The sequence below is a fragment of the Cinclus cinclus genome, chromosome Z (genome assembly GCF_963662255.1).
Source record: "Cinclus cinclus chromosome Z, bCinCin1.1, whole genome shotgun sequence".
NCBI lineage: Eukaryota > Metazoa > Chordata > Aves > Passeriformes > Cinclidae > Cinclus > Cinclus cinclus.
In genome coordinates, this window is record NC_085084.1 from 58,710,808 (window position 1) to 58,737,757 (window position 26,950).

Here is a 26,950-nt window from a genome sequence, read left to right on the forward strand (position 1 = left end):
CTACTCAAATGTGGCTCTGTGGGTGGGACCAGGAGATGTCCTTCTGCTAAGCCTAGGAGTGCCCTAAAAAAGAAGAAAGAACAGTTAACTGAAGAGAAATTATTCCAGCCAGCAGATAGAAAATACAACACTCAGAGTTACTATGTTCAATTCCTTACCTTTAATTGTACAGATTTTTCTTTTTAATTTTAGGAAGAAAAGTGCCAGCTATCATACAGCCTACTAACTGCAACTACATGCTGTCTAGACATTGAGGTGTTCAGCAGCAGTTTGTCAGGAGAGTGAGTCAGAGCTACAGGAGAGGTAGATAGCTGCCAAAACACCTAGAACAGCTATGTTTCAGTTTCCAGGTCAATAAGTACCATAAAAATTATACAACAGCACCGCTGCACACTAGCCAGAATCAGTGAACCTTGCTAATCAGCTATCCGTACCCCTTGGTAATTAGGAAGAGAAGCAGGAACTATTCCTCAGCTAGGCTTCAACCTTCTGCAGTCAACATGTATTTTTAAAAGTACATTCCACTCAACAACACAGAAACTGTCTTAAAATAACCTCAGAATTTCATGTGCTGTACAACTGTCAGGGAGTCAATTGCTTGTTTGCTAAATTTCACTATTATGTTCAACAGCAGCAAGCTAAAACATAACCTATAGGAGGTTGTGTACTAACCGGTGACTGGGTTTTGGAAAAGTTGACATGGGCATAGAGGAGAACTGCTATGTCCTTATGTCCAGCTTCCAGGGCTATTGAAAGCGCTGTGCTGCCATCCTGAGAGAAGAAAGGAAGAAACAAGAGAATTAGTGCTTGTATGCTTTTACAGCTCTCTTAAAAGCCCCATCAGCCCACAGAGAAGTTATTAAGTGGAGGCCCTACTGGTCATACAGACAGGTTAATTTAGGTCTTGCTTAATTTCTTTTGTTTTAAGCCTTGCACTGCTGTTTTATGAGGCAGTCCAATTGTCAAAGCCTCATAATTTCTCTGAATGAGGAGTCTCGATTATTGCTGTGGAAGAATGAGCACACTATTATCACAGTAATGTTACATGTAGTGTTTTGTAAGACCAGAAGATTGGGCTGTCTCAGAGAAACTACAATGTCAGTAACAAGTAGAAGAGATGATAAGGGAGGGAAAAATGCTAGTCAAATATAATGATAATTGCTGTGTTAAAATCATAATTGTTGTGGTATAGCTCCCATCAACACTAAGAGAAATTGCACTCATAATTCCATATGCTCCTTGATGGAAGTCTAAATACAAATAAACGGACTTTCCTAGTCAAATACTGCCACCTCAGTTTCTCAGAAGATACCGCTGCTTTCAAAAACCACAGCAGTTGAGGGTTCCAGAAGCAAAAAGCACTTTGGCTGAAAGAGTATTTTTACTGATCTGCTCTTTTTCCTTTGGACTATGTTTGGTCCAGGAAGACAGATGTCAGGCAACCTGTGATGTGAACTTGGTGCCTGATTCACTGCCTGGCTTGTGCTTTACTTGCACACACAAGTATCTACAATAATGCCAGTATTTGAAATGTCTCACAGGGATGAAGCACACATTTCAGCCACTGCTGCAGCACTGGTATTGGAACAGTTGGCACCAGTATTTAAATGGTAAATCCTTTTTTTAGCATGGGATGCAGTGGACAGTACCCACATGGAAAGTCTTCTTATGAGACTAAAGGGAGCAATTATACATAAATCAAATTACCCTGAACACACAGGGAGCTAGAAGAACTGTCTACTACAATGCAATATAATGCATGACAAATGCACAGCTAACATTCTCCAGTCAACACAAGTTCTTAAAGAGAGGTGTTGAATCACTGCAGCACACATTACTAGAATGATCCTCAGTTTACTACTGATTATGCAGAATGGAAAAGAATCATTGTGACACTCAGAATAGCTAGGGGAAGGCTAAAAATCTCCATCCCACAGCACTGACCAATCTGTGAATAAGCAGCACTCAAACTGTGCTTGGGAAAGTATCAAACTGGCCACAGGAATAGTTAAATATCATAATTCCCAATAAAGACTGTAATTATTGATTTTGTATCTGATAGTGCTAACAGCATCCGAGCAGCAATAATCTAGACTGCCCCAGAAAGTGTTTGTTAGACTGAGGTCTTCTTATATTTTCCTCCAGCCAGATGTTCCACACTGCTAGCACTGCTAGCTGCCTCCTGCAGCAGGTCGGTGAATGAAGAGAAATTATGTCCTTGCCTCTCTGCAACAGCTTCAACAAATAACCACCCACTGCCCTCTGAACTCCCAAACCCAGGCTCCATTTCAGTGTTCAGTAAGTAAATTAATAGGAAGAAAGGAAAAGTATGCAAGAAATGTTGTTAATGAGAACATAGTAGTGGCAAGAAACAAGCTAAGTCAATGATTTCAAGCTTGAGAAATCTACAGATCAAATGGTCTGCTGACAGTGTAGGCTGCAATGATCCCTGAAAACAAGGTGTCTCACTTGGCACTGAAGCCTGTATCCATTTATTGTCAGGACAGTGTAGCTTCATGACTAAGATTGAACCTATAGTCTCAAAAGCCATGGTGTAGGAACAGTGTGAATGTAATTTCAAGAGAACTGTAGGGCTGATGTTTGCCATGGGCACAGAAAAGCAACACAGTGAGTCCCTAAATCAACAGATAAGGTCCTAACTGAAAACTGGAAAACTCTTTTGAAAGGGGGAAGGAATATGAAAGGGAAAGATGTTTTAGTATGAGCGAACAAATATTTTTTTCTGTTCTGGCCACTTATACCTACAGCTAACCACAGAAATTGCTACCAGGTACGCCTGTTAGAAAAGTAAAAATACTAGCCAAATAATCATAGTACTTGCTAGCAATTAAGCAGAAGATTCATGTGGTTGGTACTCTGGCACTCCGAGTCAGACATTCACCCAAGCAGATTTCAGAAGCACTGAAAGGCAACTCACATTGTCCTCCAGGGTGCTGTTACACCCAGGCTGAGCCAGCAGAAGCTTAACAATCTCCACATGTCCATGCTCACTAGCACACATCAGAGCCGTAGAGCCCTCATCATCCTGGATATTGACATCTGCACCACAGGCCAGTAAAGCTTTAACCATGTCTATCCGGCCATGGCTCACAGCTAGCATCAGTGCAGTCTGACCAGCCTGCATGGAGAGAAGAGGAAAACCCTAATAACTACAGAGACAAACAGCGACAAAGCATGAACACTTTTTTTGGACACTGCGTTTCTTCTGGGGGGAGAAAAAAATCATTATTTTAAACAGTACTCTCAATGCTTTGATTTCCATTATTTAAATAGCTTTTATGGATCATATATCCCACATTCACATTAATTGTTTATTAAATTAATGGAAGATATCCAATCTATTTCCAGACATCTGTGGTTTTTTAAAGGAGCTAAATGCTGCAGAATTTGTAAATGCTGCCCAAAATTCAGTAATAGCTCTTTCACACAATGATCAACCTTCATTTTTAGAAGAGGTCCAGACCTGATGCTCAACTGTTCTTGCACAGCTCCGTTTTGTATACAGCAATCAAAAACATATATAAAAAACCCACAGATGATTGAAGCCAATGAGAGCAACATTTGAACCGGTAAGAGCAGGGATGGGAGCGTGGAAGGTACAATAAAAAGGCACAGGAGTACAGCAGTAAGAATGTGCCTCGTGAACTGTTTGACTGACCTGGCTGGCTTTAGCATTCACGTCCCCACAGCTGAACAGTTCCTCCACTATCCTCATGTCCTTCTCTGCTTCCACAGCTGCAAGTGCAGCAAGCATGATGGGGGTATAACCAGCCTTGTTCTGATGATTTACATTACAGACATCTGCAGAGGGATGACATAATTTCTTCAGAAAACAAGAACCAAAAAAGCAGTAATTGTGCTAATCAACTGAATAAACTGTCAGTACAGCAGCCTATAAAAAGAAAAAGTAACAACTGCCTTCATAATGGAGGCAATTCAAGGGAAGGTGGAGAAGGAAAAAAAATTAACAGAGTAGCTCTTGAGCCACAGAAGGAAAAGAATTCTTTTGTATTATGTGCTCAGCACAAGAGAGAGCATAAAGACAATTTGTATGCTATCATTTAGGGTTTTATTTGTGCATTATTTTTTCCTTTTGTAAAAGCAAGTGATCTGAAATTTAGCATGATATTCAGAAACACTGTCAGGAGAGTCCTTAAGCTCTTCTCCCAAAGGCATCCATACTGCAGAATTAAAGTGATCCAGCAGCATGGTCAGTGGAAAAGATATTTCTGTATAGCACAAACATTTTCCTGCAATTGGTTGTTACTTTTAAAAATCTGCAAGTGTACTTCAACGTGTTTTGGAGCTGCCGAAAAAACCACCCTTTTAAATTAAAGACTGCTGCCAGTTCTACAGTGTATTTGACTACAAACAAAACTGCTCTGGGAACAAATACAGACAAGTCCTCTGACCAGTGCCAGCAAGCAACAAGATTTCTCCTTTTTGTTCAAACCTTGCCTCCAGCCTGTCTTTGTTCCAAAAATTCTGCAGAAATTCAGCAGTTCTTATTCATTTATTGGGCAGCAGGGTTTTCAGTATTCTCATTGTACTGGAAAGCAGGGACTCAGATTTACATAAACATTATCTGTAGACTAGAGGTTAAATTGCACCACAGATATCTTAACAAGCAAAAATGGCTGAGGTAATTCTTCAGACTTATGGCCAAAGGATCTTTTTTTTTTAATTCAGTCAAAAGGACATTTTGTAAGTAATGCAAGTGCAGATGTAAGATATTGCAAATTTTTTGCATGTTAAATACACATCAGTGATACCTTATAACCAGTAGAGCAATACTACTTCCAGACATCACTTCTGTGGCACCACTGAAGCCCGAGAACACAAAACTCTGCTACATGCATTACATCCTGAGTAATGAACAACTTTCAGAAGTAGTGTGCTCCTATTCTGACTAGACGACTTCAGCAGAGTGTGTTTTCTGAGGTCACATTCAGCTCCCTTTCTACATGGCTAATGAGGGAAACTTTTCTCCTATTTGTCCTTGTGGTGACTCTGCTTCATGCTATGGAGGATTCTCTCATCTCATCTAGTCCACTCTTCTCACCGAACACAGACACAGAGTTACTGGTGTAAGAATCTACCTGTGATATAACCACACTGCAAAGCTGACCATAGTGACCATTCAGACACAGTCCAGAGGAAGACTGTTGAAACCTGAAGGAATCTGCCAATCTGCAAACATTTTCCAAGTGCAGTGTTCTCCTGCAGAGAGAATTATCTGGGACTAGTCATGACTGTTACATTTTACAGTTAAAACCCTGGTGCTCATAGGCATGCACTAGCTGCCATAACCTGCAGGAGTCCTGACTTCCAGCAAGAGATGAGCATGTTCCTGCTGCTCTGAGACACCTAGGGAAGCAGAGGGGCAGCTCCCTCCCACCACACTGTGCAGCAGAGCCAGCATGCCCCATTTCACCACGCTCCTGACATTCCCTGCATTCCCCTGCTGTGACTCACTCTTCCCAAACACAGACTGCCTTCAAAAGGACCAGAGATTTCAAAGGGCTCACTTTCCTCTTGAGGAAGTCTCTGCATATGTGACACATGTGCTAGGTTATCAAAGCTGAGATTTGTATCATTCATATCCTTGTTTATCTGATGCTACCCTTCTGGATTTATGAATATTTGCTCGGCTTATACTCCAGACATGTCATTGACCTAGTTAAGCTTTCACAACCAACTGTGACAGGTTTTTTAACTAGTTTAGAGAAATAAACTTCACTCAGGGAGCAAAACTAGGATTAAACAGATTAAACATCCAGCCTGGGACCAATTCCAGTGTGTGATGCCTTCTGCTGGATGCCACCCGACACACTGAATGTGGGGAGCAGATACTCCAGAGTCTCCCCTTTGCCACTACCCTTTCTGCACATGTGCAAGAGGATAAAGAAAAGTAAGCAACAAAAGCAACCACATGAAGCTGCATCAGATTGCTTATGGACTAGGAAAATGGTCTGTGTGACAGAATGCCACATTGCTCCAGTTTCTCAGGAAAGCAGCATAGATGACTCAATGTGGTGGCCAGAAGAAAGTTCTGCACTGCTCTAGACAAAGCTAGACTAGTTTGCATGTTTAAAATAGTATTTATACCTCAATGCATCTTCTTCCATCAACACCCTACAGAGTGCTGAGCAGCAGCTGTGCTGCCTCCAGAGAAAACTGCTGGAGACTGGTGCTGCTGAACTTGGGACTACAATCCAATAGTCAGGAATCTAGCTATCTATCTCAACTCTGTATATAATTTACTTAAGTGTTTTTTCAACTCGTTCAAGTAGCATCACCTCCAAAGCTAGTACTAGAACCAAAGATTCCAGACAACCTAAGTGAGCCAACTGTTAACAGTTAGAACACCTGCTGGAAGAAGACCAAACTTGGCCTCTAGTCCATCAAGAATTTCACCCACAAGAACTGCAAAACCAAGAATAATTTTAAAAAAATAAAGCAAACTTACTTGCATCCAGAAGAAGCTTTACAATTTCAAAGTTAGAATGTGAGACACTGTAATGCAGAGCTGTGTTTCCATTTCCATCTGCCATGTTGATGATATGTCTGAGGACAGCGGGAGAGATCTCTTCAAAAGCAGTTATGTAGTCTCCAACCATTTCAGGGACAGCTGACTTCTGACTCGAGACACGAAACCATTCATGCTGGATGGTATTTAAACAAAACCTCTGCCGAAACCAAGACAGAAAAATTTATATATGGACAATCTATTTAAAGGATTTTCCATCTTGTAAGTCAGCAATGCAGGTCAAGTCTTTTTTGGTCCAATGTGGGAAGAAAGTATTCAGCTTGCAAACAAGATGTAGAGACTGAAGCTTCCCCTCTGACCAAAGCCTGCTTTAAAACACTGTTTACTTCCTCTCACTTCACCTGATTTTCACCTCTGAGGACACAGAATTTTAGGATAATCCCAGAATTAATCCAGTTATGAAATGCTGGTGAACAGAGAAAAAGACTTGCATATGATTTCCATCAAATACTTAATTACATTTATAAATGACTGATTAACTCAAGACTTTCTCACCAGACCTAAAACAACATCATGCTAAGTGAGTTAGGCCCAGTTCCGAGGCACAAATTATCAAATGCACAAAGTATATGAGAACTGGCTAGACAGCAGTTCTGAAGAAGAGCTGAGCATTACAGATGATTACAAACTGAACCCAACATCACACTGCAATGTAAAAGGTAAATACTGTTTTGGGATGAATAAACAGATTTCTAGCTTGCATGGCATGTGATGCAGTCCCTTCTTTCTGCCTAGTACTGTGAAGACAACACATGGACTACTTTGTCCGGTCTGATCACTGAATGACACAAAATATTTGGTTGAAACTCTTTCAAAGTTGCAGAAAGAATGAACAGAAGTCAAGGAAATCTGACCTACTAGACAGACAGGAAGGACTGGAGATGCTCTGCTGAGAAGAACCACTGGGGAAAGAAACGGTGTAATATTTGTTGCAGAAAAAAGGAAAACAAGGAAGAACCTGCTTTTCACCTGAAGGCTGTCTGGCTGTAGTAATAAATTTTAGCTGCAATGAGAAGACCACACATTCAGGATACACTTTCCCATGGGTATGGACTGAGAGTGGAGGAGTAGGAACATCAGGCCAGGTGTCTTGTCTGTTGTGACAAGGTAGGTAGAGCAGATCCCACTGTGAGCCAAGAAGGCTTCCACAGCCACCACTAGCTCTGACTTTGAGACACTTTCTCTAGCCTGGAAGGATCACCATATCTTCCCCATAAACCCTCACCTGCAAGGTGGCCAGTAAATTCAAGGGCAATTTTGCAGAGAAGACACTCAAAAGCTTTATCTAGCTTCTGGGGAAAACACACCAGTAGCTCTAAAAGTTGTCTGCATCTGGTAAAGAGAAAATATTCTACACACACCAGTGCTACCTATATATCTATACTATGTAAACATATCAACAGAATATTTTACACCAGTGGTACTACAATGCGATGTATGTATTCTGTGAACATAGAGCTGAAATGCAAAGGTGGCCATAAACTGACACAATTTTTTTTAACTTACTTCAGGCAGTACTGAATTCAAAGTACCACTAGGAAACTATTTTTAGTATCACACACATTAATAAACAAACAACACACTTTTAAAATTCAATCCGAATTTAAATTCAATTAATCCATCACATTCAAAAAGGTGCAGTCCACAGCTCTTCTGTGTAAACTGCAGCTACAAGAGCTGCTGGAAGAGCTTGGGACAACTAATACAGATCCTTAGCTATACTGACATTTAACCTGTTTGGACAAGACTTCTTTATCAGCAGACAGAGGACTGATTAGTCTGCATCTTCCACCTACAAAGCACTGCTTGTGCAGGAAAACACTTCAGGAACAAGAATTATGAATCACAAATTACACTTCCAAGGCAGAGATCATTGTCTGGTTTTGCCATTTTTGACACTTTCAACTCCAAGAGGGCCTAAAGCATTTGTTTGTATGTCCAAACTGCTCCTGAAGGACAAATGCAGAATTAAAAACTATGTGTCACAACTGACTGAAACAACCTTTCAAAACATTCCCAGGACCACAGATGTCAGAACTGGACAGAGTATTACAGAGACAGTATTACTGTGTCATAAAGACAACACTATTGTCTTTAAGAAGCTGCAGATGCTCTGTAGTAGAGGAGAATGACACTGAATTGTTGAACTTTTTATCACTGCACAAGGGTAACAAATGCGAAATTCAATTTCTTATCACTGAGTGCTCCTTTACTTGCAGACTGCCCTCACAGAGTAGCACAGACAATCCCTATGTGAAGCATTTCCAAATACTTTATTTCTTGAGACCTGAGTATTTCTTAAGTATTAACAATGAATCCTCCTTACTCTCTGCAGCACTGATAAAAACCACCAGTGCACTAAACAAGAAAACAGCATCCCTGTGCTTAGAAGAAGGCAGATCACCTAGTGCTTCAGAATAGACTATGAGGTTTCTTCATAGGAAGCAACAGGCTCTTCGCCCACTGCAACCTTCTAACGTGAGCCCTGAGAGCTGCCCACAGCAGTGCTGTACCAAAAACACCCAGAAATAACACAGGAATGCACAGGTGTGTTGAAACTGTGCTTTCATGTTGCTGTTTTTATGTGTGCGCCTTGGGACAACAACACTGAAGCACACAAAGCACAGGTATATTCTCTTGGATGAAAGTTTCCTGATAAAGCTTTGTGACTCTTGCAGGAAAGATGAAATCCTCTTCTGCCAGCCACTGCAGTGCTGGTCCTGTAAAACCAGAAGGTGCCTCTTCCTGAAGTTTTTCTATTTCATCTCAAGAGAGAATTTTCACCTGTATTACTTACCACATCTTTGTTGTTTAATGCCTTGGGGTCATCAACGTTGTTTCTCAGCAGGTTACAGGCAGAAAGCATCTTTTCACTTAGCTCGTACCTGAGGGAGACAGCAAAATACAGTAAAACTTTGAATTTTTATCTTGGCATTGCAGTACAGAAACACTTGTTTTTCTGAAAGTTCTCTGGGAACTAAAGTTTCCAGGCAAGCCATCTGTTCCTATTGTGCAGAAGCCACTCTGGCAGCTCTTCTCACAGACACTCCCTCCACACTGAATGGAGATGGGTGTGGGAAGAGCAACAAGAACGGAGAGTGGGAAACATCACTTTTGTGCTCTAAGACTTGGCAACTCTTCTAGTGAAAATTCTCACCTACTGCTGTACGACTGCAGAGCACACAATATATGCTATGTGCTTTGATTACTTGACTGACAAGGAGAAACGCCAATAGTTGTGATGGAAACAGAATTAAGCAGTGGGAAACAGCTCAAGAGGTGCCTCCCTGCCAGCTCCCATTCACTGGAACTAGCTTTTCTCATCCCATACACTCTGGAAATTTACTCTTTCTCCAGTCCTCTTTAACTTTTACACCTCTACTCCCTTGTGATTACAAATACCAAAACTTACAGTAGGCCAAAAATAAGGTCAAAGCCTGTGCCACATGTCTTACCAAGCTGTGGCCAACCACCTTTGCCTACAACCTGCACAGAGGATAATGGCAATTTTCCCAGAAAATTCTCCAAAAAGCAGAGAAGCTAACACACTCATGTGTAAAATGGGCATTTTAGCACTCATGGATTATAAGCCAGCTGCTAGTGCTGACAGAGCAATGAAATTCTCCACCATTGCATGGACCATGGCTGTACTTGGCCATGTGCCCAGACTCTTCCCCTCAGAGAGCATCACCAGGGCAGTCAGCTTGCAAAGGACATACTCCTTAAGTACACGTGGCTATCTAAGCTGCTCTGCTGCTCTTCTTCCCAATCACTCCTTGCTACTGTAAATATAAATTAGAGAGCTCTCTTGAGAGACTGCCCATCTTCTTATGCCACCCGTAATACAACAGGCTATCCTACAGTACTGTATAAAGTAAACATAGGGCTCTTCCAAACACACATCTCCAGGACCTACAAGCTCTTAATTATTAATTTCTGCATCTCTTTTATTTAACAGCTGACAATTACAGATAACTTGATGCTGAGCTACATCTCCAGTGGAACACGACATTAAACTTTTTTGATGTTAAACCTACATAATTTTCCCAATTAGCACACTGGCAAACCTGGATATCTGTAAGACATCCTTACACTGTCTCAGTTTATACTTCCTTTTGCCATTTGCTAAAGAAGGAAAAATTGACCACTCTACTGCTTTCCATATGCCAGAAAAGCAGAGCCTTGTCTGTGAAATCCTACCTTATACAGCAATTTGAAAAGTACCCTAAAACATGACATGTTGAACAAGTGTATGATGGAAGCCTTGAAAATGTGTTACAGTATACAATCTCATACAGTAGGTATGAAGCACATGGTCTCAGCGTGGACAGTGTCCTCAGTGCTGTACCCCATCATCTTACCATGCCATGCCTGAGATGCTGTGGAAGGTGCAAATGCAAGATGCACTCACAGCAGGCTGCTGACCTGGTGTGCACAGCTCAAGATTAATTTGTTTGCTTACTGACTGTTTCACAGACCAGGATGTTAACAAGGCATTGCCTGCTCCCAAGAAAGTGCCAGTTGTGACCTGAGAGAGCCTCTGCTGGGGGAGCCACCAAGGTCTTGCTGTTAATGAATCATTTAAAGTCAATGAGGTCAGCTGCTGGAAAGGATAGATGCCCTCTGACATGTTCTTCCTGCTCATACACAGTTATTTTGCCATGCAACTGCCTCTGGCTACCCACCTGAGGAGAAGGGAAGTGGGCAGCAGCTGGCCAATGCTGGGGCTGATGCACAGCCACAAGCACAGCCCACACAGCTTGCCCCATGACATGAGGCAGAGGTGACCTCCTCAGAGGCACATTCTGCAGAGGGTGGGCAGCCTACCTCTCTCTGATTTCCACCTCCTCAGCCTCACTCTCTGGGAGGGGACGATCCTTCTCTGCCCCCACGGCGCAGACCTCCGCGGTGTGGGGGGTGGGCTGCTGGTTGCAGGGGTACTCGTGGCTCTCACACTCCTCCTCTGAATCTGAGGAGGAGCTCTCCTCGGAGCTGGAGTCATCGCTGGATGTGGTCTCATACCTGCGAGGAGAACGGGAAGGGGCAGAGGTGCCTGCTCAGTGCCACTCAGCAGCAGTCAGTACCTGCTTGCACTGGTGCAAGCGGAAAAATGTCCTGCAGAAACACTGTCCTCTGTTTTTTACCTCAGAGACCTCTTCCACCCACTGAACTCAGTGATACTGTCAGTACTGTGCATACAGTGTATAATGAAAGAACAACAGTCTCTTGTAAATGTAGGTCTTAACATTTTGTCAGACCTTGCCTTATTCCTAAAACGAAATTACGTTGTTCAGTGTAAATTGTATTGCCTTACTAGGCAGATATAAGCAGAGAAGCCAACAAACCTATAACTTCCCCTCACTATATGTAATGATACATTTAACTAATATGTAGGAAATCAGATGAGATATTTAGGGTATATACTGCACAAAGCATTTGTACTAAAGAAAAATTAATGTGAGGAAAGGGCTAGAAAAGCTATATAAAAACAATTTGATTAAACTGTTTTAAAGGTCTCTGCAACATTCTGCAAGGTCAAGTAACATTTTAAAAGAAGACAATTTTTCCCACTGTGTTCTGTATTTGTATAGGATGGTCTCTGTATATATTTAACACAAAGTCTGAAAAATTAATTCCAGGGCAACAATGGCATCGCTTGCTGTATTGTTTAATAGTATAATGCTGGGCTTGTCAGCTACCAAAGATATATACAAGTTTTCCTTACTAAAGCATTGCCTGAGAAATGTCCCTATGGCTGTCTGAGGTTGCTTCATTTTCCTGTGGTAAATCTGGCAGCAATCTAATGTACAGGTACTTGAGACTGATGCCATATATACATGATGCCATATATACAAGAGGATTAAGAGCAGCTCAGCTGTTCAATTCTTCCTTCTGATTCTTACACTCAGTGGTTGCACCTCACCCTGAAGGACAGGCCAAACCTATGCATATGTTCCTGGGTTTTTTCTCTTCTTCCCACTGTGAAAAGTGCTGCAGTAACAGATGTTTTGGAGACAGGTCTCTTACCCGCCATTAATGCCAACAAACTGAAGGTTCTTCTTGGTGTTGCTCAAATCCTTCTTCCCATCTCTTTTCTTCATGATAGATTTTAGTGTGTTCTCATTATTCGTACATACTTTTAGAAAGGGGGACAAAGCAGACATATCAGTGTAAATCCGTGGCCAGCTTTGAATGCAGCAGCATTATAGCTGATTTTTCAGAACAACTCTCTATTTTTCAACAGCTCTCTGTGTAATTTACTACCTGAATCTGAGTTTTCTAATATACATACAGTCATGGTTTGACATGCACATCAGAAACACACAACAGCAGCTTCAAAATCTGCTCTCTTAATTAAAAAGTTAAGTTAGTTAGTTACTCAGTTAAACCTAACATTTCCAGCTTACAATATACTGCTAACCTTCATGCTGCTTTAGAAAACTTTAAGGAAAGACATGGGCTTTTCGATTTTCTTTGCTATTTGTGAAAAACTTTTAACACTGAAACAGGTTATTCGGTTAACAAAATCTCAATTCTTTGTGTCAGAGAGCAGCAGCTCCTTGCCAAAATGAACACATTAATATGGACAGCATATTTAACAATACATACAGCATCTATGATACAACTATTCAACAGGGTAGGTAGGTTCAGTCAAGGATGGTGTTCTAGATTTAGTATTCATTGAAACAACTTTTTTTTTAAAGCAATCTCTATGCTAAGGACAGGTAAAACATATATAAAAGTCTAAGCATTTTAAAATGTCATCATTAACCCTCTATCTTTCAGTAGATTTTTCTTAGGAAGACACTAAATGGCATTTCACTCATATACTACAATCTGCCATTTAAAATCTAACCACTGCCTGTAGACACACTGTGTCACACTGTGACTTTACCCTCAGCTGCATATTTTCCTGCATTTCGCATTTTTGAGAATATTGAAAACTTTCTTAAACTGTATTTCATATTCAGACTCCACCAGCATGATGAAAGTTGAATGTTGGTCAGTTATTACCATAGAGACCTGAGGCAAGCTGGTCATCTGTCAGGTTAATTGGAGTGAGAGCTTTATCCTGAGAAGAAAAAGACTTCCTTCCCCGAGCAGCTTCCACCAGGGGGGTCTTCCTCTCCTCCTGAGTGGGCACAGTGTCCTGCTCCAACTTCAGCGATCGCAAATTTGAAGTTAAGTGGGTGTTTGCAAGCTGGCCATGAGGGATGTACTCCAAAGTAGCACCTGCCAAAGAAGACAGTAGGCATCATGGAGAAGTCAAACCAAAATATTCCACAGGAAATATTTTTTCCACAGGGGAAAAAAAAAAAAAAAACAAACTGGGAAAAAAAGGGCAAAGCTTGTCCTTTGAAATACTCTTTTCAGAGGACCTAATAGGAAAAAGACTGTGATCTTTTTCAGAAAATGCAAAAAAATGGCCATGAGTTTTTCTTTTGGTAAAGACGTACAATGCAATAACAAGCTATAAAGATTTTCGCTTTAAAATGCATGAAAGGAATGGTCCTTCTTTCTCCTTCTCTTTCAGTGTGAGCAATGACCTCAGCTCCTGCAATCCTAGTCAGGGTGGGCTCACTCAGCTACTCTTCAATGACACACCTGAAGAGCACAGCACGTTCACAGGCTCTGAAGGTTTTTTCTGCAAGAACAGTAACCTTTTTATTGCACTTGTTTTTTAAGATATGTCATTTTCCATGAAAGCAGAAAATTTTCAGGAATTTTTCCTTTTATTTATTTTCAGTACTCAAACTAATTCTGAAAGCTATGTGCTTTGCCCAGTTACTGAGACAACTGCAATGAACTCCCACACACTACATTTGTTTCCTCTTTCCTTCTCTTTCATTTTTTTTTTTTTTTTTGGTTTTGTTTTGTTTTTGGTCAGGATTGTAGCGAGCTAGTAGTTGTATTTAGACCAAATTCCAAATGTTTGGGTTATACTTTTTTCCCCTCACTGATTTGCTGGCGTTCACTCATTTTTTCCTGCTGTGTATTCAAAAGGCAGTGCTAATTATGCACAGACTTTTACAGTTTCTCCTGGAGTCACTCCAGCTGTGCTATTACAACTTCTCTACAAATCTGCACAAATGCTTTTGTCTGTGGAACACAGAGTGTGTTTTGCACACATATGCCTCCCTAAGTGATCTTGTTAGCATTCAAGGGAAAAAACACCTGAACTTGCTTTAAGCTTGCTTCAAACATTATCACTTTTTTTTCCACTGTTTTCTTGCTTCATGATGCATGTCTCCATATTATTTTTTGCCTTTGTATTTATCAAGAATTAAGGTATAGCCTTCTCATTCAAATATGAGTGGCACTGCACAGAGTGCTAATACACTAGTAAAGCAAATTCCAAACATTAATTTTTAGACACACAGCTACATCTCTGTCTAGCAAGCTGTTCTTGTTACACTACCTTTTCCCCTTGCTACTTCACCTCAGTAAATTTTTCCTACAACAGGACATAACTAAGCTGATTTTTCCAAACACTGTCACTTCCCAGCAGCTTTCTCCTTTTTGCTCCCATTCCCACCCAAGTCCCTGAGTTTCCAACCAGGTCTCACACTGCATGCATTTTCCAAAGCATCCTTCTCCAGCAGTGAAGCCTATTGCCCAGTTCCACCATGGCTTATAGCTTCTCCAACATACAGGCAAAGCTGCCTGCAGGAAAGGCATGCAGCAAGGTATCGACAGTCGTGTCACTACAAGCACAGCACAAAGGCTTTTTCTTTCTGGTGTGGGTGTGTGTGTGTGTGTGTGTGTGTGTGTGTGTGTGTGTGTGTAAGAAGGCGCAGCTTCCCAGGCCCACTGTGTAGGAGCAACCCTTCTGGAGACATGTCTGAGCATTTGGACATCCATGAAAAGCAAGAGGGAAATCCTGCCCTTTGCTCCCCCATCACTCCCCACTTTGCAGCACTGACTGATTTTGGTCAGGTCTCTTCCCAACACCAAGCATTATCCCTCATCCAACAGCTCAGGAGAAGAGGGCTGCCAAGGTGGAAGAACACTAAGCCAAAACCAATGATTTTTTAAACTCCCTTAGCTGAAAATCAAGGAACTGGCTCTTTGCTTGCTTGGAGCTGTGACAGGTACAATTAAAGAGCATCAAGCACAGTAATCACTTCCAGCTGCAGCTGGTGGTGGCTGCCTAGGCTGGTTTTACCAGGTCGCCCCTTCTGCTCCAGACTGGCCTCTGAGGACATGGGAAGGCGTAAAGGGAACCTGCTCTGAAGCATCCAGGCATATGCAAAGATTCCAAAGATGCCCTGGTTTGTGTCTGCATCCTCTGCCAGATATTACAGCTCTCCTACAAAAGCAGCTGTGACAACCATGGTGTGTCTGGAGGCACAGGTGGGCTTGTGCATGCCAGAGCTGAAGGCAGGACTCTGGCAGGCCAAAGTGGGGCTCCAGCCTGAGGTGAACCAACAGCAGCACCTGGTGGACTCCTGTCATCCCCCCAAAGCCTAAGCATGAATTTCCCCAGGTGTCCCCCTCCTGCCCTGGGGCAGGCAGGGAGGGAGCTGCAGGGCAGGACAGACAGAAAGGAGGACAGTAGTAGACTTCTGAACCTGCCACCAATGCAACATGATTTCAGTAGGTTCCCTCTTCTGGTACATGCACCATTGGCTGAGAAGCAGCACAATGAATTCAGGATCTAGGGCATGATGTCCATGCCTTCCAATGAAGAAGAAAAGGGTTCTGCTTAGCTGGCCCCCCGCACCTGACAAAAGAGGATGACATTAAGACTTGAGGGCAAGGAGACAATAAATGTGCATTAGGCAAACTGGTCAGTGCACTCATTCTCCCTGCAAAGCTCTTAGATGTCTACACTTATTGTATGCACACTATGCAATGATGAGGGAAAGAGAGCTTTGGGTCCACCTTAGTATTAATGCTGCAAGCTGTTAATTATCACTTAATATCAGCTCCCAGGCCTTCCCCTTTTCAAGACAGCAATCATAAACCTGGAGTCCAAGACTGAGAAACACTGAGTCCAACCACTGAGAAAAACAGACAATGATTTACTAATTTAAATTAATTTACTGCTGCACAAACCAAAAAGCCAAACAAAATGAATTCCTTCTTCCTCCAACAAAATTGAAGGGCCACTCTTAGGGCTGGCGGCAACACACACCTCTCCAGTGTGGGAATGAAACCCTGGCTGAAGATCACCACCAATCTACACAGATCTTAACACAAACTCTTCCCCTCACTTCACAGACATCTCAAATATGCTTGAGCAGAATCCTTCTCCAGGTCGTGGCGCACAACACTGACAGCAAATCTGCCAATAGGTCAATACTTAGTCACACACTGCCTCCAGACAGAGACTCTCAGGCAGACTTGCCCTGATGATATTCCTTAGCTTAATGTTCCAGGCAAATACTGCAAACATGACATAAGTTTCTAAGTACTGATATAGAATAGCAAACTACAGCAGGGAGATGTCAAGAACTTCTTAGACATTTTGCAACATAGTAGAGGATTCTGGAAAAGTTCAGGAGTAATTAAGAGGCAAAGTATGACACTCCAAAAAAAAAAACCCAACAAAACTTGCTAGCTTCAACTGTATGTAAACACTTTTGCAGAAAGCTGCTCTCATCAGTTTCAGAGGGAAACAAGTGATTCAAGCATCTTCAGGGGTTTAGTTCCAGTGGTTTGAAGGATCAAGAACACCTATTTTTTATTTTTTAGAAGAAATCTCCTCTCATAAATCACTTGTGCCTCTTTTGAAAATCTCACCAATTTAAACCAGCATGACAGCAAAACTGCTACAGAGAAGCAACAGATTACCCATGCCATTTCTGGCATCTATACTACCTGTCTACTGTTATTAGCATGCAATTTTCCTTCCTAACTGCAGATCTTCCCTCACATTTATGACAGCACAAGTAGTCATGCTGTTAGCTGCTTCAGGGAACTCAATAGATTCTTTTGAATTTATGATGAACTCATGGGAACAAAAGTCTGGCTTTCACCAGCTTTTGAAAATCTCCATTTAGTTTGATGGAAGCAAACCTAAGTATTAACATAAAAACAATTTAGCTTGACAATACTTTTATTCCATTGGAAATCAAGAGAAGGGCAAACAAGACTGGGGGATTAAACAGTATCAGGATAAGACCCTAACTCTCTGGCTGGAACATCACAGGCTTCTAGCTTAAAAAAGCGCACAAGCTTACTATGTGGTAGCTGCATAAAGATTTTATTTTTAACCTTTTGGTCAGTGCAAGCATTTATTTGCACAATATGTTTATAATGGTCCGTGATACAAGCTACACATTCCCCACTAAAGACAGTGCACAAATAACTGTCTGGAGCATATATAGCAAGGAAATACTTCTCTTTCACACTGCAAGTTTTCTTTACAGTAACAAGAAGTTAATTACAAAATTATTTTAACTCAAGTACTCTCCTCCAGTGCTTTTAAATCTTCATGCCTAAAAAGCTTTTTAAAAATATACATTATTTTAATCCACTTTCAATTTGGTCAACTTATCAGAACTGTTGAAGAAAAAAAAAACAACCCATTCTACTAAGGTACATAAAAAGGCAGTAATGAGCAAATATGTTATGTTTAAACATTTACAACAATTGATAGGAACCCATTCAACTGATTAATGCAGTATCTTCACAAGACTAGAGCACAGTTCCATTATGAAAGGTACTTTTGAGCCATTACCAGTTAAAAATCAGTGAATTTAAAATTTCCAAACAAAAAAGTTTCTCACGAGCTTTTTATACAATAAACTGACAGAAGGCAGACTGTCTTGGGGCCCAGTCATGGACCGATGTTGAACTACCATTCAGCTCCAGGGAAAACACTCCTAATAATGAAGGCTCTAGTAAGAGGACTGCAAGAACAATCTCATTTTCACTCTCACTTCAGCTATTTTCTCTGTGCTGAGAAGCTGCTTCCCATCACCAAATTAGATTGTGAATCCAGTTTGTTGAAACTGGAAGTTGAAACCAATTATTTTCCTTAAATATGACTGACCACAAAAGATCACACATCTTGAAGCAGCTAATCATCTGATCTATGAAACACTCTCTTCTCCAAGATGACAGTGTATGAAGCTTGGTGAAAGCCATCCTTCATCTCCCTGAGGAGTGGTGGATCAAAGCATCTCATGATGCTGGGCACAGTAGGAAGGTCACCCTGGAGTACTTCTTCCTTTCTCATTCATGTGGATTTGATTCTATCAGCTGATGCTTATTGTTGTTGAAATGTGACAACCCTTCATTGGAAAAATGGGAATCTCTTGCTATGAAATATTCATAGCTGTGCCTGTTACCATGGGAGCTGAACTCCAAATAAAGCTCAGTGCCTGAACATTATATCCCAATGCCACACCACAGGGAGAGAACCAGGACTCTATCTAACAGACAGCTTAGCAAGCTGAAGATTGACACTCTCTAAGCAGCAATAAAATTTAGGGAAAAATAATCTATACTGTGGCAAATTATTCTCTTTGCTAACTGAAGCAGAAGGCAGGAGATAGAGCAGCTTTTAGATTCAAACACTTTATGTAGTGCTACCACTGAACCAAACCAGCATCAATTATAATTCTAATAATGACAACAGTAATAAGCTTATGTTAACATATGACCACGGAAGGTATATCAAACCTCTTTAAAGAGGCTTATGGAAGTTGGTACCATTTTTGAAAGGCACTCCCATTTGAGCTTCCCATGTTGTCACAACTACCAGAAACTACCTGCCACATGACACATTCAGAGGAAGCACTGTATTCTGCAACACCAGCCAGACACATGCAAATAAAGAGTACTCATGTAGCACTTAGGTGGGACCACCTGCATGGCTGTTTTGCATCATGCATTACCTTCCAGGGAACGTGGAACATGCTGCATATATGTCAGCCACCTTCTTCCCAGCAGACTGATGGATGAATCCTGTTTGTTATACAAGCAAGAACATCTGTACAGAAACATAATCCACATGCATCTGTGGCAGCTGGAGCTGAGGACCTCTTTCACTTGCCTAGACATAGGCACAACCACTGTGATTTGCAGCAACCACAGCTTTACTGGATCACCCCATTCCTTTGCCCCATCAGCACAGGCTTCTGAGCCTCAAGCAAGCCCTGAGTCTTCAACTGCAACAGCATGGTCCGTGCTGCCAGGAGACAAGTTACTAACCTGTCAAACTTAAAAAACAAAACACAGTCTTCAAGAGAAAGGTCAAACCCAAGGGCTGTGAAGAAAAGCAGCTTCCTCCAATTTCCTGCATTACAGCTGACAACACAGAAGAAGACAACTATGTTCACAGTACCTCATTACTCCTACACACCAATTTTGGAGAACCAGGGGCTTCTCACATCACCATCATTCTTCTGGTCTTCCCATTGTCCCTCAGCCCACTTCCCCAGCTCTGGTTAAAACTTAAAAGTTGAAATCCTTGGAAGATTTTCCACCAGATGGCACATCAAGATTTCCTTACCCTCTAGACTTTCTGACACCATATGCTTCCCATTTTCTTTCACTCCCTGAAGTTTTAACTCAAGAAGCTGCCTCCTTCCTCATGATGGGTAAATAGTGTAATGCTTCCACTGGGACACTCAATCAGGATTGTTCTAAAATGTGACAATAAAACTGGTATCTGAAGATCACTGAGGCAAAACAGCAATGCATTTTTCAGGTCAAATATGCCCAGGTAATTTTTCAGGGCAATGGCAGATCAGTTGTTTTTAAATACCATTCTTGAAAACTCCTTGCTACTGGAAGGCAGCCACCTTGTGAAAAGACTTGTGAAAAGTCCGTGTAATTAGAACCCATAAAAGTGACATTAGGCTTCTGGATGGTTTGTGCAAAATCCATTATACAAGCATTCAAATATAACACTCTGAAAATTCTTTTAAAATCTAGTGAACAAACAGAGGAGATGAATACACTCACCTCCCTTTAGGCTTCTTATATGCAGTCTGATCTAAGAGTATGGATCAGTTGGCATCTAGGTCTGTGACCACATCCATATGGATAAGCTGGACACACAGGCTGCCAAGGCCAGCTAACATGACTTTGCAGAGTGGAAATGTGCTCATCTGGCCAGTGGGTTTGAGTTCTCTAAGGTCACTAGGGCTTCTGAGAGGCAGTACATACGTAAACGTTAATGGGAGTTGCTAATGGAGTTACAGAAGGAAAGGTAATTATTTAGCAATAAGTGAAATACCAATTACTAATAGACTTGGTTCAGAGACCATCTCAGTGGTCTAAGGTGCCTAGAGATGAAACCTGCCAGCCTTTGTCCCACTCAGCAGGCTCCACCTTTCCTGCCTGTGTTTCCATCACCTGCCACAAGCTATGTCAGGGAAGGTGAGATAGCAGAGGCCCCTGCAGCACACCCTGTCTCCCCAGCAATAACAGGGAGAAAAGTCTGTGAAACTGAGAACCTGACTGATGTGCCACCTCAGAAGCAGCACAGACCACTGATCCATTAGTGTGGCAAACTGGTACCCAAATCATACACCTCAAAGCAAGCTCAGGTATTTTTGCCCTAAAAGAAACTGGCCTCTAAGATATACTTCTTAAAGATGCTCTTTGACTAAAGCATTAAAGATGACGCTACTGATGCTAATTGGAAACTGACACTTCAGCCTGTTTTTCTATAGAAAAATGAGGCTTGTGCAGTCATGCTTCTCTCAATAGCTTCAACTTGATTGCTTATTTGAACTGAACTGGAATAAAGACTCAGTGCTCTGAACGCTTTTTGTGTTGATACAAGCTTTACAGAAATCAGTCTGAGGTGCCAGGCTTAGAGAAAAGGGCACTGCCCAAGTTCACACACACAACACCTGAAAAGCTATATCCAAGAGAACTAAATGTGAAGAAAAATACTTAAGAGCTTACAAGCTTAAGAAATTAAGAATTTCTTAAGAAATTTCTTAAGAAATACTGATGCATGTAAAAAGAATGGCCTTATTATTCCAGTGATTACAGAATTATTCAAGTTAGTGCTTCATTCAGCAAAAATATTATTCTACAGAAGTATGTTAGCACATTATCTGTAAAACCATAAGAAAGGATCAGCAGATAAATGTATTAAAGGCAATATTTTCAAAATTAATAGAAACAGATAAGGTAACATTTCAAGCTTAAGACTTCTTTTCAACTGCAATTCTCCGTGGGTCTAAACTGTTATAGACGATAGCTTGACTTACTACACAGTCCACGCAGCCCTCACCAGGGACTAAAACTAAAGAAATTTTACAGTCACCATCCACAGCTAAAGATAAACGCATTACAAGTTAAAATAAGATTATTCCAGAATAATTTTATCAGGAATATGAAATCTGAATCCAAGTATGAACATTTTTACTAAATATGATCTGTTGCTCCACCTGCATCTAAATGCTTTTAAGCCTCTTGACTACACATTTGATACCGTGCAGTAAAAGCTGGGAAAGGAATTAAGGATTTACAGCTAGTAATGACTGTGGTTCACTGTTTTCATAGACACTTTTGATGTCTGCTAGATACTATTATAACTATTATTATATCACTACATGTAAGAAGACTGGAATACAAAGTACATACAAGAAAGATAATATTGAATATTTAGTACATAGTAATATATACTAAATAATATACAATATACTAATATATATAATATAGTATCATATTGCGTGCATGCAGACAGAATATCCTATGTTTTCCTTACTGCTACATAAATAAATGTTGCTTATTCCTTCACTACGGGAACATAAACCTTTTTTGCCTCAGCTCATTAAATGGATGGTTCTATTTAGCACATCAATATGGAAAAAATTAGATTTATCAGGCTGCATTTTAACAAAAATAAGTAAATTTTTAAGGCAGTATGCAAGCTGCAAGAGCTTCATGTAGCTGCTTGAATTAGCCAATAGCATTATGCTGACATTAAATAGTACATACTCAGGGGGCTTTTTTCCAATTCAGCATCTACAAGACAGATGCATTTGCACCAGTTTTTCCCACCTCCTTCACCTCTTGTTTCAGTCACTGTATGGCAGGAGCAAGAATGAAGCATCTAACAGTCACGACTGGGCATTTCATATCGGTTTCCAGAAAGCCACTGTTCATAAACTTAATAGTAACTGTTGTTGGAATCGCCCGTAAGATATTACGAAAAAAATGGCAAGCTTTAAACTAGACTATCAGACACAGAAAAAAATAAAATTAAAAAGTAGTCAATCCCTGGGAATAAAGAAATCCCTCAAACTAATTGTCTACTTTTTTAAAGTAATAAATAAAAGGCAAGGAGTGTTTAAATCACAATTCTTGCCTTTCCTGAGTGTCACCAAAACCTCCAGCAGTGATTATGTCTTTCAAACACAAGGTTTTAACTAGGGATTATGACAGTTACTGGAAAAGAGAAAGCCCAAGATGTGGTTTCTGTGAAGTGCTCTAGAGCTGCCTATTAAAAAGCAATCAGCCCTGCTGGAATGGTGACAGCACCCCACAGCTCTCTGTCTGAGCAGCACAAGGAACAAAGGCAATGTGCCCTTACAAGAAACACTACAACATCCAGGCAAATGTCTGTATAAACAAGACAGTTTGATACCAGCACTGTAGGTGACTTTCAGATCTGTCAAACTGGACGCTTGTTTTTTAAAAATGTGCATGCCAAGTTTTAAAATTCCAAACCCATGGGCATTAACCTCAAATACTCCTAAAGCTATAACGTTAACTCATCACGTTGCACAGTGGTTAAACCTTCCAAAATTTTAGACATCTCTCTTGCACAGTCAGAGCCATGGCTCTATCATCACCAGGACCTTCAGAGCCTGGTTGACTGGGAGAGATAAAACCGCCTCAGCTTCTTCAGCTACCACCGATGGGTTGGATGGAATACCCAATGGGCACAATCAAAAATAGTACTATACTCTCTGCTTCCTTAGGGAGAGCTACACAGTCGCCTTCAGACTAATAGAGAGCCCAGTAGGCAACTAACCTGCAGCCCTGGGAAAGAGCTGGAAAATGCACCAGATGTGGGCTTACCTGATGGGGTGCTTCTCTCCATGCACTGCTTCTGAAGGTCCAGGCTCCGCAGCTCCTCTGTACTGGCGTATTTCATGACAGAGTTGATGGAGGTGAGGGTACTTATGAGTTGTGAATTGAGAGATCCAATCTGGGAGTGGGGCTCCCCAAAGGCTTCTGCCAACTCACTGTAATTTTCAGCAAGCAGCATCTGCTGTTCCTGCAGCAGCTTCTGCACACGTTCAATGTAGTGATCCAAGCCTGTCCTCAGCTCAGACGGAGGCAGAGGGCTCTCCAGCTGACTACTGACTGGGTTGCACACAGACTCTTCCCCAACACCTATGCTCCTGGTGCTGGCTGGGACAACTGGCAATGGAGGGGGCCCACAAGCAATGCTTCTCATTTTCAGACCAACCAGGTAGTTCTCATGAACACTTATCTGTCCAATGCCACAGTCTTTGGTTTTTATTGCAGAAGGCTTTTCAAAGCCAGGGTGGCTAGAGAGTACAGTGCCCACTCCAACCGAACGTGTCTTAGCAGACGCGTGTATGTCCTTCACCCGGCCATCCCCTACCGCCACACTCCGCAGCTCCACACCGTCCGTGCTGGTCTGCTTATCACAGCTGCTCACACTGGTGTTAGTCCCACAGTCTGCCAGGCAGGCCACCTCTGTGCTGGTGCACTGGCTCACCATCTCCAAAGCAGTGCTGGTTTGCTGGCTAGCTGTGGAAGGCACAGCCATCACCATTGCCTCTGTCCTGGGAACAGCCTCTGTGGCTGTTTCACGGGACACATGTTCCTTGGGCACACAAACCACCACATCCACCGAGCAGTCCCCGCAGCCCACAGACCTCACTGCTCCAACCTGTGCCTGTGCTATCTGGCAAGGGCTGGGCACCTCTGACGGCTCCACCGTGTTGATGCCTGTCTCACAAACACTTGTCTCTGTGCCCACTGACTTATCATGCAGCTCCATGGACCTCCCTGTGCTCTGATCTTGCACCTCTGCCCTCTCCCTCACCAGCCATCGGTTCATCAGGAGCTCGGGGCCCGCAGCCGTGCTCCGCATGGCAGGTCTGCAGGAGGTGCCGATGCTGCTTGTCTGCAGATGGTTTCCCACTGACGAATCAGCAACATCCACGTGGTCTCCCACCATTTGGTCTCTAGTTTGTATGACAGCCTCCACCATCCTACTGACAACATGGGGCTGAGCCATCATGGCTTTATCCACTCTTTTCCTAGACCCAGCTGCCTGCAACTCCTGTTTTAATTTGGTCATTTCCCTGTCATGGGTGGTTTCCTTTAACTGAACTTCTAGTCTGTAAATCTTCTCCTTAAGGGCTTCAATGGTCTGCTGCTGAAGCTCTATCTCTTTCTCAGCCTCTGTAGACAATCCAAGCATGGCCTCTGTCACCCCAACTCCACACTCCCTCATTTCTTTCTCTGTTCCCACAGCTACTTCTTTGTGTTGCCTCGCAGATTTGTTGTATATAACAACATCGTTCATGTTCTCATCAGCACCCACAGCAACAGATCGGGCTTCTTTTGTCAGGCTTTCTCTGTTCACCCGAAGATTTGCTGGACTTTCATAGTTACTATCTTGGATTTTTTTCTCCAAGGCTTGCATCTCAGCAGTCAGCGCCCTGAACTCCTCTATCCTCTGAGAGCTCTGCTCCATACTCTCCATCTCTTCCTCACAGTCTATATACAGTTCTCCACCTCTTCTCACCTGAGACATGTGTTCCCACTGCTCGGCATTTCCTGCACTATAGGATCGCTTTCTAAAACCGTATGTGTCATTTTGAGTGGCTTTCCTGTGGTTTTTGAGTTCAGCCATCATGTGCCTCTTCTCCTCCTGCAACACTGAAATTTTGACCTGCAGCACAGGAATAGTCTTGACTTGCTCCTCAAGCTCCTTGAGACGCTTGAGGGCAACTGCCATTTGCTCCCTGATGTGCTGCAGATGCACCGGGCTCACATTGGTGACCGGTGTGGATATTCCTGAGCTCATGGGGCTGTGACGAATGGAACTGCCCAACGAGGAGCTGAAACAGGCACCATAGTCACCGTTCCCCTGATACCCGTTCTGCAGGTGCTGAGACACGTGACTGTACCCACTGGATCCCACAAAAGAGGGGAGAGAGCTCGTGGAGCCCATGCCTCCAAAGCTGGAGAGTCGAGGCCTGCGGACATCTCCAGGTGTGACCTGCATCATCCTCTCCTGCTCCAGTCGCCTCCTTGTTTCCATGAGGGTTTTTGTTACAAGGAGGTTGTGCCGAGGAGGCTGAGGGGAGGGAGGCGGCAGCTGTTTAATCTCTGGAACAGTTAAGTAAGTAGGAGATACTTCAAAGGAAACCGAGGGTTTTGCAGGGACGGACAAGGTTACTTGACTCCTTGTTGCCAAAGACTGCTTGTTCTCATCACTGTTTGATGAAGAGAGAGACTCTGTGGAGGTCCAGCCACTGCACTGGCCACCAGAGTTCCTGGTACCCACCAAGGCTGGTGCAGCTTTCTTCCTCTTTCGTATATTTAGTTTCTTAATGGTATTCCCCTTTTGTATATCATCCACGTACTTCAGAAAATCCAAGTCTAGCTGGTATCCATAAGGTGTTTCCACAAAATAGGGATCTTTCCGTTCTTTTTCATCTTCTCCATTTATAGTAACTTCCTCTTTTTCTGGAAAAGAAGAAACAAAATCAGCATTCTGTAAACTACATACTCCCAGACCAACGTAGAAACACGGCGCTCACTGCACGCTGGAGGCAGAAACTGCTGCTGCAGCTCAGCAGACAGACCGACTTTCCGCTGACTGACCCTTAACACTAAATCCTGATTAACTTTTTAAAAGTTAATCAGTGGGTTTTCAAATGCTGAGAAGTGCATACCCACATAAATGTGAACACATGCATACACACAGATAATGTCTGTAAATAAAGAGTCACAGCCAGTAGCTCAAAGATGTCCTTGCCCAAATCCTTCCAGTCTTCCCATGCCTCACCAAACTTTAACACATACTATGTTATCACGGAAGGACCACAGGATTAAAACGTAACAACAAATCATCTGGAGACCAGCTTCTCTAGAGGGTGCATTCAAGCAGTCGATGGGAACTCTGACCCCACTCGTTATACAACTGATGCCATTAGACTTTACACAGCTCTGCAGCGCTATTTCGTGGCTCTGGGAAGTGCTGCTGCCAACAATTCGCACCTCAGCTCATATTACTTCCACCTTTTTAATTTTAAACTCCGTGAAGCTCCCACCACCACAACAGGCAGCAGGACTCCCCTCCAGCAGGGTTCTGAACCCCACTGCTGGGGGACAAGTGTCATACAAAAGGTGCACCCACCCGCCCTCCAGACACAGGACTCACCTGTTCCTGAGGAAGCAAATTAAAAA

The 26,950-nt window shown here is 42.3% G+C and overlaps 1 protein-coding gene across 1 annotated transcript; it reads right to left on the reverse strand.

Moving 5' to 3' along the window:
• KANK1 (KN motif and ankyrin repeat domains 1) lies at nt 1-26,227 on the reverse strand. The gene is made up of 10 exons (XM_062513024.1): nt 23,573-26,227; nt 13,586-13,804; nt 12,599-12,707; nt 11,399-11,593; nt 9,369-9,456; nt 6,491-6,710; nt 3,680-3,822; nt 2,939-3,139; nt 673-771; nt 1-63 (listed from the first exon to the last, which is right to left on the reverse strand). The coding sequence occupies exons 1-10, from the start codon at nt 25,797-25,799 to the stop codon at nt 1-3; spliced, it is 3,564 nt and encodes a 1,187-aa protein (XP_062369008.1). The 5' UTR covers nt 25,800-26,227.
• Nucleotides 26,228-26,950: the final 723 nt, after the last annotated feature.